The 12,801-nt window shown below is 47.2% G+C and overlaps 1 protein-coding gene across 1 annotated transcript in view; it reads left to right on the top strand.

Moving 5' to 3' along the window:
* MPP4 (MAGUK p55 scaffold protein 4) overlaps positions 1-8,933 on the top strand; it is a 29,016-nt gene extending 20,083 nt beyond the window's left edge. The window contains exons 16-21 of the mRNA XM_070423276.1: positions 1,179-1,337; positions 2,986-3,066; positions 4,622-4,715; positions 5,112-5,220; positions 6,782-6,916; positions 8,693-8,933. Coding sequence (XP_070279377.1) covers positions 1,179-1,337; positions 2,986-3,066; positions 4,622-4,715; positions 5,112-5,220; positions 6,782-6,916; positions 8,693-8,884 — 770 coding nt within the window. The 3' untranslated portion in view covers positions 8,885-8,933. The remainder of the gene's footprint in view (positions 1-1,178; positions 1,338-2,985; positions 3,067-4,621; positions 4,716-5,111; positions 5,221-6,781; positions 6,917-8,692) is intronic.
* The last annotated feature ends 3,868 nt before the right edge of the window (positions 8,934-12,801 follow it).

Here is a 12,801-nt window from a genome sequence, read left to right as displayed (position 1 = left end):
GCTGAGACATGCTAAGATAAATCCTATAGTGCTGAATTGGCCTTGAAGGTATTGGTGTCAACTCATGCTTTTCAACATATATAGATGGAAATATAGATGTGTGTGTGTGTGTGTGTGTGTGTGTGTGTGTGTGTGATATACATACATAGTCCCCAGCTCTATCTACTGAGGGGGCCTGGGAGCAGCTTTGGCACTGCCAGAAAGCCCTGTGGTTCCCTGGGCAGATTAAGCAGGATCCCAGGAGTTTGCAAATCACGACTAAAATGTCCAACTCTGCCACTGGACACACAGTTGTGAGCAACCACCAATCCTGTCTGTGTCTTATTGTTCCCATCGGAGAATGTGAGTAATAAGCCTGCTCCACTGTTTCTACCCTGGCCCGAGCCACCAGCCCCCCTCATCTGGGAGTAGCCCCCAAACTACTGCCCCCTGACCCTATGCCTCCTCGGCCTACAGTTTATATCCCGCCTTCAGCAACCGGAGGAATTCTTTCAACATAAACCAAAACATGTCACACCCACCTCTTGACCATCCAGTGACTTCCCACCCCACTTTGACCACAGTCCAACATGGGACCGAGGCCCTGTGTGGTCTCCCCAGCTTCCACTCCAACCCACTTCCTCCCACTGTCCCTACTGCTCACTGCCCACGGCTGCACACGCTCCATGCTCTTCCTCAAGCGCTTCAAGCCCGCTCCTTTCTCTGCACCTTTGCAGTTGCTGTTCCCTCAGCCAGGTCTGCTCTTCCCCCAGATGCCTCCTTAGCTGGCTCCATTACCTACTCAGTGTCAATGTTTTGGACACTTAACTGAACCGCCTACCTGAAGAAGCACCTTGTCAACTCTCTATCCACTGATCCTCCTCCTAAGCACTTGTTGTTGATTTTTGTCTCTCCTCCTCCATAAGATGTAAATTCATGAGGAAAAGGCCTGGGTTTAGTTGGCCGTTATCTGACCAGCACCTGTACAATGCCTGGCACATAGTGGGCGCTGGGTGCCACTTAAAGGTAACGTCTGGGCATCTTGTTTTTCCTTCCTATCGCTTCCTCTCTCCTACCGTCAGACAGGCATGGCTCTGCTAGTCAGCACTTCAGATGGAAGTCACTGCGTGTCCACCAGGTTGGACGCTGGACGGAGTCTCTCCTGCCTGGATCTCACGTTCTGTGCTTTTCCCCTCCAGCCGGTTTCCGCCGCAGCATGCGCCTCTGTCGCAGGAGGTCTCTCCTCCCCACCCTGTGCTGCCCCAGCAGCTGCCCCAGTGCGGCCGGGGCCCCCTATGAGGAGGTGGTGAGGCACCAGCGGCGCCCCTCGGACAAGCACCGCCTCATCGTGCTCGTGGGTACGTCCCATCCAGGTGGGCAGTGCCTCTCCTGCTCCACAGGGAGGCCTCCCTTCTCCACTCAGTGGTGAACGCAGAACTCTTAGGGGCTGCCATAGGGACAGCTTAAAAAATAAAGCCTGTTTTATGTGTGTGTGTTTATAAATAAACCCTTAGTGCATCATGCTTTTATTGTCTACAGTTGAATGTCACATGCCGTAGTGTATTTGAACTTGTAGAATAACAAGTTGTATGGTGATGAGGTCATAACTGAGATTTATTTATTTATATACTAGAGGCCTGATGCACAAAAATTTGTGCACTCGGGGGGGCAGGTCCCTCAGCCTGGCCTGTGCCCTCTTGCAGTCTGGGGCCCCTTGGGGGATGACCACCTGCTGGATTAGGCCCGCTCCCTGGGGGAATCGGGCCTAAGCTGGCAGTCAGATATCACTTTGGCAGCCTGACATTACTCTGGCAGCCCAGGAGCCCTCGGGGGATGTCCACTTGCCAGCGGGGAGCAGACCTAAGCTGCAGTCGGACATCCTAGTGCTCCTGAGGAGGCGGGAGAGGCTTCTACTACCACCACTGTACTGGCAGCCATCAGCCTGGCTTGTGGCTGAGCAGAGCTCCCCCTGTGGGAGCGCACTGACCACCAGGGGGCAGCTCCTGCATTAAGCATCTGCCCCCTGGTGGTCAGTGTGTGTCATAGTGACCAGTCATTCCCAGTCGTTCTGCTGTTAGGGTCAGTTTGCATATTACCCTTTTATTATATAGGATTTATTTTTTTGCCTGATTAGAATTTGTTCTCTAAGCATAAATGACTGTGCTCCCAGACTGGATCATTAGTCTGTATAAGGGGAAAAAAATCCTTAAGATCCATTTTTAAAAGAAATTTGTAACCATCTCCTTTAGAGAAGTGTCAAAAACTCCTGGGCCGTATCATTGGTGCTAAACAAGGCACATAAGTGCGTATTGACCTTTTGTGACCCAGATCCCACCAGGCGGTCCCGGCATCGGCAGTCACCTCATCTCACTGCCACCTTCTCTATGATCAGGGCAGGTCCCTGTAGGGCTAACAACGTGGCTTATAGCCAGGACCTGCAGGGTGTGCAAGGCACAGTGCAAAACGGGACTGCAAGGCCTCTTGTTCAAAAGTTACTAGGGATTTACCGGAGCAAAAGAAGAGTATTTAACCAAGTGCAATCCCTGAAGCATGGGCCCTGTGAACCACATGGGCTCCATGCCCAGGAGGTCAGCCCTGCCTCCAGTGGCACGGGTGGGTGGGGGTGGGTGGGGTGAAGGGGGGTGTTGACTCAACCGCCTGTGGGGAAAAGTGCCCCTGACTTCTGTCAGTCGCAGGACCGCTCACTGTGGGGCCTGGCTTCTGGGTGGCAGATGCTCTGAAATGAGGTAGAGAATTCGCTTAGGGTCCACGTTAGACGAGGTTGGCTGGGGTGACAGTTTCCGGCAACTCCCCACCTCATTTCTGCGCATTGAAGAAGTGTGGATCCTTCTGGGCTGCTCCAGTGCATGAGGCGGGAAGCTCTGCCATTTCCCTAAGCACAGTCGCTCTCGGGTTTCTTCAGGGGAAGGACTGACATGGTGGTTTCACCACCTCACTGTACCCGCCCACGTCTGACAAGTTCTGTCTGTGTCTGTTTGTGTGTAGGGCCCTCTGGTGTTGGAGTGAATGAACTGAGAAGACAACTCATTGAGCTTAATCCTGGCTGTTTTCGGACTGCTGTGCCACGTATGTTTCGTCTCTCTTCCATGGTGGTTCATGTTTCGGTAAACATTTCTTTGCGTCTGCAGATGCGCCGAACTCACTCAGTTATGTCCATACCCTCTTTGTTGTAAAAATATACGACACAAGGGCAGTTCTTAAAATTTCTAACTGCATTTATTTTAAATTATTTTAAAGAGGGAAATGATTTACTAACTAGGCTTTTAAAAGGTGACTGTCTTTTTTCCATTTGTTAACAATCATATAAATGACCTTTCAGGACCACTGATATAAAGCAATAGTAACTACCATTTGTTCAGTACTTGCTATCTTCCTGGCACTGTGCTTGACTCTTATTTTCTTTTTTATTAAAATGTATAATATATGCACATATAATGTTATGTAGCTATAAGTGTGATTGCACCGTACGTTGTGGGAAGAGTTTGCGGGTGCTTCCCCATCACCCCAAGGCAAGACAGAGGACCTTAGGGAAGCCACTTAAAGAGCTTAATATGGGTTTCCTGCAATTTAGGTGTCAAACTGAACCCAAAAATATCTACAGGACAGAGCTTGGAGGAAGCGACCAACGGCTATAGTTTTGGAAGTAGCTGCCCTTTTAGAGTCTGTCACAGCAAAAAATGTTGTGATGTTTCCCAAGGACCAGATGCGGGTGGATGATGTGGGAGAGCGACCCCTGGGCTTGTGTTAGTTTTGCCAAAGAGGAAGTCTCAGTAGGAAGAGGCCAAAAGGGGACCCCAGATACTTCAGGGTGTGGACAAAATCACAAATGGCTGGCTGGAATGGGATGGATTTGAGTACACGTTCGTTGAATAAATGGATGAGCAGACAATGGATCACTTTCAGGTATTCAGTGGACTCCTATGTCCCCGACCAGATGCTATTTAAGTTGAAGACTCTGTAATCAAAGTGCTCATATCAACCAATCAGACTGAATTCAGACCCCACCGCCCTCTCCCTTCTGGAGATCCCTAAAACGAGTCACCATTTCCCACAGACTACGGACGGTCCTTGGCTTTCTCCATTTCAAATCTGACACAATCCGGTGCCGTAGAAAACAGTCTAGGAGGAGTCAGAACACCTAGGTTCTTGTTCTCAACGTAGCTTTTCATTAGTCTGTGTATGTGAGCAAGTCAGTTCCTCTCTGAAATCTTCACTTAGCTATGGTAATAGCATTTCACCTGGCTAGGAGTGGGAGGGGTGAAAGGAGATCTGTGAAGTGCACCATGTGAACATAACATATTGCTGGGATTGCTACCTGGGAGGCATATTAGGGCTCATACATAATTCACTGTTGCTTATTTAGAAGTTAGATCAGGTGTTCCCTTAGGGTATCTCTATTCTGGCTTAATACCTAATATATTCTTGTCCACACCATGAGCCTTAAATAAAGGTTTACAGATTGAATAATTTTGATATGAGAACTACTTTCTTATCACCAAGTCAGACTTCTTTTCGGTTTTAGTATTTTATTTGTCCACCTACTTATGTATTCATTCACTTATTTTGCAATGAATCAAAACATTTTGAAGACTCTAAAATCTTTAAAATTTCTTTTTGACAGATACTACTCGTTCCAAAAAGAGTTATGAAGTAGATGGGCGTGAGTATCACTATGTGTCGAAGGAAACATTTGAAAGCCTCATGTGTAGTCACAGGTAAGCTCCAGGTTTAGAATCTGAGTCTCACCTCTGCTTGTTTTACATTCAAACTAGAGTCTCTAGTTTATGCACTGCTCAAAGCTTCTGAGGAAATTGATTTTTGTTTCTGAAGAATTAACCAAAGAATGTAAATTGATATACTCGTCAGCCAGTCACTGGGCTCTGAGAGGGAGCAGAATAGAAGTGCAAATTTTAGAGAATTTGGAGAATTCATTAAGTCTTAGATCTCCTAATATTTTTTTCTCCTGTCAAATGTCCACTGATAATTGTTTTTGTGCTAGCAAAGCAAAGTTCAGTATTTTATTCCATTCTGTTGGGGTTTATCTTCATGTAGCTACTACTAATATCTTACCTGTAGAAAGAGTTCTTGTATTCTTCGTCCCGCCCTTGCAGGATGCTCGAGTATGGGGAGTACAAAGGCCACTTCTATGGCACCAGCGTGGATGCTGTGCAAGCCGTCCTCGATGAAGGGAAGATCTGTGTCATGGACTTAGAGCCTCAGGTGGGTCTGTGGTGGAATGTTTCCCATCTTCCCAAAGTAATGAATGCATGCCATTCTTTTGGGCACGTGCTATAGGTTTTTTGTTACTGCTGGCCTTTTAAGGATAAGACTACTTTCCATATCCAAGGGCCAGAATCTTACATAAAGAATCAATTGTCACCCTAGCTGGTTTGGCTCAGTGGATAGAGCATCTGCCTGCAGGTTCCCAGGTTCAATTCCAGCCAAGGGCATATGCCTGGGTGGTGAGCTCGATCCCCAGTAGGGGGTGTGCAGGAGGCAGCTGATCAATGATTCTCTCTTATCATTGATGTTCCTATCTCTCTCCCCCTCTCCCTTCCTTTCTAAAATCAATAAAAAATATTTTTTAAAAGAACCAGTTGCCAATAGCTTATGTATAGTTGGGAAATAAATTTAGTTTCTCAGATACAAAACCAGAACTTAAGAGGTGGCCATAAAGAAAACTTAGAATCTTGCTTTGACCTTGATCACAAAGGCATCAAGTTACTTCATAGAAGGAATAAGATGTTGCTTTACTCAAGGAGGAGAGGTTTCTATGTTATAATATCTATAGCTACCTTCTCAAGACTATATGTGGAATGGAGCAGGAGTGAGCAAGTTAAGATAAGATAAAGAACATACAATGTGTAGGCCCAATTTTTATGATACTTGTATTTTCTTTCCCTTTTCTATAGTCATTTAAAAGTATACCTGTGTGCTAAAGAGAATCAGGAAACGATAGATTTGTTCTTACGAGGGTCAAAGCTGGTGGTCATTGTGATATCAATAATATCAATGGCAAGAGGAAAGGGAAGTGAGGATGAAACAGAGCTGATCCTCCTTGAGAGTGTCTGTCTTTGTCTTTGTCTCGTGAGATCATGTATAGAATCCTATTCTTGAATTTCAATAAGATGTCATGGCTAGTGAGGGAAAGAGTCGGGATTTAAAGTAAATTTTTATTCTAGAATCCTATCTCTTGATTATTGCTTTTTTAAATATATTTTTATATTGATTTCAGAGAGGAAGGGAAAGGGGTTGAGAGATAGAAACATGATGAGAGAGAATCATTGATTGACTGCCTCCTGCACGCCCCCTACTGGGGGGTGATTGAGCCCGAAACATGGGCATGTGTCCTTGGCCGGAATTGAACCAGTCCGCAGGCCAATGCTCTATCCACTGAGCCAAACCGGCTAGGGCTCTTTTGATTATTAAAATGTTTTTTAGAGTTGAGAACTTGGGGGCACATGAGAATATACTCTGGCTACAAATAGTTGCTAATTTCTGGTCTGAGAAATTTTGAGAACATTCATGTTGACTCTAGGAAATTAGGATTTGTATGTGTGTGTTTTTAATTCTCACCAAAAGCTATGTTTTTTATTGATGAGAGAGAGAGAGAGAGAGAGAGAGAGAGAATTGATTGGTTGCTCTGACCAGAGATTGACCCCACCCTGATGAGGAATGGAACCCGCCACCTTCTGGAATATGAGATGACGCTCCAACCAACTGGGCCACACTGGCTAGGGCAGGAATTCTGTTTTTAAATGTGCACTTAATTTCTGTGTAGGGTATTCAAGTGGCTCGAACCCATGAACTGAAGCCCTATGTCATATTTATAAAGCCATCTAACCTGAGTTTTATGAAGCAATCTCGAAAAAATGCCAAGATCATTACAGACTACTTTGTGGACATGAAATTCAAGGTAAAAAATCACTGTACTGTTTCCACAGCCTTCTTATGTTAAGGGATATAACTCTTGTTTCTGATGAATAATGCCTTATGATTTATCTTTCCTGGACATCACTTATAAATATTAAAGTTTAATAACTGTTATAATGCTACGCTTATTTTTTCTTATTATTTATTTATTTTTTTGGAGGGTGAGTATCTCTAGCTTAACCCTTCAAACCAGTTTGCAAAGCCGCATAGAAATTAATGTGCACAAGCCTGATATCTGTATTTTAAATGAATTATTTATTTTATAAAAACATGTGGGGGTTTATTTCTTAAATGCTTTATCGCATATATCTCATCTGTAATGAGGTATTTTTATATATATATTTCTAAACGTGAAAACTTATGTTAATGAAGATGGTAATAATAGAGGGGCCAAACCAGGTGGGATTAATCTGTGAACTTTTCCTAGGATTGCTGATTTCCCCTCACAACCCCAGTGTTTTAAATTAAATCTACTTTAAATATTTTAAGTCGTAGCATATATTCAGCAAGGTGTGTAAGTCTTAGGTGTACAGCTCAATGAATTTTTACATGTCTGTGCACCCAGATGGCCATCGTCACTCTAGATCAAGATATTACTTCCACTTATTTTTGTGTATGTGGTAAAAAAAAACACCAAAAAACCACGTAACATAAAACACAAAACTTACCATCTGAACCATTTTAAGGGTATAATTCAGTAGTGTTATTTACGTTGTGAAAAAGATCTCCAGAACTTTTTTGTCTTGCAAAACTGAAATTAAACATATGAAATGTGCCATGAATTTGCATGCCACCCTTTACATAGGGACCATACTAATGCCTGTATCATTCTAATTATAGTGTGTATGTTGCCTAAGTGAGCATAGGGATCTTTATATTATCCTTTATCTCTCATTATTTGTGTCTTCTTTTACTTCAATGACTTCTGTATGAATGTCTGATTCTCCAGTTTACATTTCAGACAGTGGATTCCATGGATATATTCTCTGAGTCTAATGGGCATTTAAAACTGTGTTCTCTCTCATTTTTTATGACAGTGTAAACAAATTAACAAAATTATTTCTGGATCATGTGTATGGTCACCTTGTAAAGGAGTACTGCCACAAGATTTCAGTGTCTGCATTTATATTTGTGTTTATAATTGTATTGACAACAAGTTGTACTATTTTAATTGTTGTGGACAAATTAGAAAATAGAAATGAACTTAAAGCATTAGTGTCAAGTGAAGGCCAAATAACCTTCACTGAATGAACATTTCACAATAGTAGAAATAGACAATATTATAGATGAATTAAGTCATCATGAAGCAAAGTGCAATTTAGGTATGCCTGTTCAATAGAACCATCTTACCATCCTCATGCTAAAAGTGACCAAATAACACCATTCTTATTAATGTTTATTTAAAATTTATGTTTAAGTTTTATTTATATTTAACTGGTAAACATTTTTTGGTTTTATGTTGTATATGGTTTGAGCGCTCCAAATGTTTAGATAATAGGATAATTTAAGTCCAAATGAGATCTTGAGAGGATTGGTCTGTCTACAAACCATCATTCAATTTTGGAAAACCTTGACCAGGGAAACATTAGTAAGACTAACGAAAGAATCATATGTCTTTTGGTTTAAAATAGAGGACACTTATTTGACCTAATTTTAAAAAAAATAGTTCGCATCTGAATGTAACAGCGTAACAAACTGCTATCATCTCTACTTCTCTCGTTGAGTTTGTACTATCCGCATTCTTTCACTTCTCCTGAAGGATGAAGACCTACAAGAGATGGAGGATTTAGCCCAAAAAATGGAGACTCAGTTTGGCCAGTTTTTTGATCATGTGATTGTGAATGACATCTTGCAAGATGCATGTGCCCAGTTGGTGTCTGCAGTTCAGAAGGCTCAGGAGGAGCCTCAGTGGGTACCAGCAACATGGGTTTCCTCTGAGACTGGGTCCTAAGGGCTCCTGCTTCGTGTTGGAGTTTTAACAACGTTTGTCTATTTCAGCTCTGGAGTAACAGCTGCTATCTGAAGCAGCAGTATTTGCCCTATTATAATATGTGTAACGTTTAAAGTCCTGAAGTTTTTTAATTAATCTTACTTGAAAAAAATGATTGCATTGTATGGTTATGTAGTTACCTGTTTGGCTTGTAGAAAAAAATGTTTGCTTTTACCTTACATATAGCAATTGGTAGGTATATGAACAAAGTCGAGTCACTGAGTATGAGAACCTTTTATAGTTTTCATATGGTCGTTGTACAATTCAGATAAAATGAGCTTTCCTAAATAAAATAAATAGTATTTAATTTCAGAAACTGTTTTTTACCTTATGAAACTTGTTTTAGGAAAGCAAGTTTTATAAATTTTACAAAAAATGACTAACTTCAGCAAGAAAGATGGGTGATATACACATTTCACATCTAACATCAAAACCTACAGAAACTGCACTGCCTTCATTTTACACATGAGACTACAAGGAAAAAATTATTCTTCTGATCAGGGCTGTAATAATATTAAGTTTCCTAAAAGCCAATATCTACATTTATGCTTAAACCAGTGGCCCGGTGCACGGATTCATGCACATTGAAAGGAAATTAATTAGAAGGTAGCCGGCAGGGTGGGACTGGGCGAGACTGGCTGATATGCCCAAGAGCCAACCTCCCTCGATCCCTCCCCTGCCCGGCTGCACCTGGGGCAGCTCTGCAGCTCAAAGGGTGAAGGTCATCTGAGGTCACCACAGCTCGGCAGTAAACCAGATTGGGGGCCCCGACAGTACCCCAGCAACAACATGATCCATGGCAATCACACAGTCCATGAAGAATCGGGCTCCCTCCTCTCTGGTTCCAGGGTGCGTCACCTGAGAACCAAGAACTGCTGCAAAGTCACCGCAGCTTAGCAGCTCCTGCATTGAGTGTCTGCCCCCTAGTGGTCAGTGCGCGTCATACCTACTGGCCGGTTGGACAGTCAGGCGGTTGCTTAGCCTTTTATATATATATATACTAGAGGCCCGGTGCACAAAAATTTGTGCACTCCCGGGGGGGGGGGGGGGCGTCCCTTAGCCCGGCCTGTGCCCTCTAGCAGTCTGGGACCCCTCGAGGGATGTCTACCTGCTGGCTTAGGCCCACTCCCCAGGGGAACAGGCCTAAGCTGGCAGTCAGACATCCCTCTGGCAGCCTAGGAGTCCTCGGGGGATGTCCACTTGCCAGTGGGAAGCAGGCCTAAGTTGCAGTCGGACATCCTTAGTGCTGCTGAAGAGGCAGGAGAGGCTCCTGCCATCACCACTGTGCTGGCAGCTGTCAGCCTGGCTTGTGGTTGAGCAGAGCTCCCCCTGTGGGAGCGTACTGACCACCAGGGGGCAGCTCCTGCATTGAGCGTCTGCTCCCTGGTGGTCAGTGTGTGTCATAGTGACCAGTCATTTCCAGTCATTCTGCTGTTAGGGTCAATTTGCATATTACCCTTTTACTATATAGGATAGAGGCCTGGTGCACGGGTGGGGGCCGGCTGGTTTGCCCTGAAGGGTGTCCTGGATCAGGGTGGGGGTCCCACTGGGGTGCCTGGCCAGCCTGGGTGAGGGGTTGAGGGCCGTTTTCAGGCTGTCCACACTCCCTTCAGGGTGGGGGTCCCCACTGGGGTGCCTGGCCAGCCTGGGTGAGGGGCTGGTGGCTGTTTTCAGGCTAGCCAAGCCCCCCAGCGGGGACCCTCACCCCATGGGGGTTTGGCCAGCCTGGGTGAGGGGCTGATGGCCGTTTTCAGGCTGGCCATGCCCACAGGCAGGCTGGAAGCAGGTATCTGGGATTTATTTATCTTCTATAATTGAAACTTTGTAGCCTTGAGCGGAGCTCAGGGCCAGCAGGGCAGGTGGGAAGCTTGGCTTCCTCCATTGCTGGGGACAACCCAAGCCTCCTGCTCGCTCCAGCTTGATGGCCGCCACCATCTTTAGTTGGGTTAATTTGCATACTCACTCCTGATTGGCTTGTGGGTGTGGCTTGTGGGTTTAGGGGAGGTATGGTCAATTTGCATGTTTCTCTTTTATTAGATTAGATAGAATTTTAGTCCTAGAGACCAATATCTGGGAAAACCACAAGAAGGAAACATTATTCCAAGAAGTCTTGTTTTTCTTCCCCAGGTCTGAGCCTCCAGTCGCTCTTCCTGCCCGTGTCTACCTTCTGCACCCTCTCTCCCCACATCCGACGTCTCCCCGCTCTCACCTATAAAACGGAGTGCCTGCTTCCACACATTTGTGGTTTGTGTATCTTTCTAAAAACCCCAACCAAGCGAAACGAAAACCGTCCTTTTTAACGATACTTCATGTGAGCCCGGATCTGAGTCTATGTTGTGCTTTGATTCACGCAGTTGAGGCTGGAGGGGAAGAAACTGGAGACGATTGGACAATGGCCTCTCCACACGGCCGCGCGCCGGGGCGGGAACGGGAACGGGGCGGAGGCGGGCGGAGGGCCCGGGGGCGGCGGCCTCGCCGGCAGCCCAAGCCCCCGCCTCCCGCGGGTCCGGAGGCCGCGGCGTCGCGGGGATCGGGGCTCGGGCCGCAGCGGTTGCGCCGAGGGAGCCCCGCCGGAGAGCGCCATGCGGGCCGACTCGGCGCTGCCGCTGGGGGGCCGCCCGGTGAGCGGCGAGGGGCGCCGGGCTCGCCAGGGGCCGGGAGGGGGGCCCTCAGGCTGCGGCCACCGCCGCGGGTCGGGAGGGGACCCCGGGGGACGCATCGCCCCCAGCGCCCGCGGGGTGGGGCGGGGCGGGGCGGGGCGGGGAGTGCCTTCCCAGCCGGCAGGGAGGTTTCCGGGCCCAGCGAGCGTGTTGCCTTGACGACGCCTCCCTCCCGGGTCGCCCGGCCCGCGGGTGGGAATGCCCGCCGCTCCCGGAGGCCGGGTTTTGCCCGTGGAGACCGTGAATCACGGGCATCTCTCCCGTTTCTCGAACAAACAGATCACTTGGGAAACCCTGGGGGGGCCGTGACTGCACCCCACGCCAGCTGGCGTCTCCCCCGGGGCAGGTCAGCCGCGACGCGACGCCCCTCTCCAGCCGGGGTCCCCGGCGAGGCCGGGCCGAGCCCCCCCCCCGACGCGCTCCCGCCGCCGGAGGGGGCTGCGGGCTGGGACGCACTGCGCCTGCGCGCGGCCGACCCGCGCGGGGAGGGGGTGTGAGAAAGGGGGGGCGGCGAGAAAGGGGGGGCTTGAGGAAGAATGGCGAGGAAGCAGGTGGAGAGCGCGCCTCCGTTACCTGTGAGTTGTTGGACTTTTGCATTCGGTTGAACGGTGGGGTTTGGGACGGGTGACGTGTCACTGTGGCGGGACTTTTGAAACGCGGGGTTGTGAGAAGGGACCTTTGGATGGGACGCTCTGCCTCTGCGCAGCACCCTTAGAACAAAGGCGACGGGGTCGTGTGAAGGCAGCCGGCCTGGCCCGCACCTGGTGGCGTTTCTATGAACACAGTTTAAGCGAGAGGATTGCCAACCGGGACGCTGCAGAGTGTTCGGCAGCGGTCTGAGTGCGAACCCTTTGGAAGCGATGTTCTCTGCAAGCGATGTTCTTGGCACATGGAACTGATATGTAGGCATTTCTGTTAGCATTTTACTTTGCAAGATTCCGGGGTGCTTCTTAACTGTAATCTCTCTGAGCTACAAATGCAACGCTTCTTATTCACGTAAAGCAGCATTTCTAAGGGCTCCCCTCCATTCTTTCTGTCCCAAAATGCATCCTTCCTCCTGTATTCAGAGGGATCTTTTTTTAAAAAGTATGTGAATATGTGGCTTAAAACGCCCATCGGCTTCCTATTAATGAATTAAAACAAAATCTAGATTCCTCCCCTCCGTCTTCGGGACCCTAATTATCTGGCCTCTGCCCACCTCTCCATGGTTCCTGCTGC

This window comes from Myotis yumanensis, unplaced genomic scaffold, assembly GCF_028538775.1.
Source record: "Myotis yumanensis isolate MYYU_CA2020_CCGP unplaced genomic scaffold, mMyoYum1.0.hap1 SCAF_8, whole genome shotgun sequence".
Lineage (NCBI taxonomy): Eukaryota > Metazoa > Chordata > Mammalia > Chiroptera > Vespertilionidae > Myotis > Myotis yumanensis.
The sequence above is the reverse complement of the archived record's forward strand: the minus strand, read 5'-3'. Positions and strand labels throughout refer to the sequence as shown.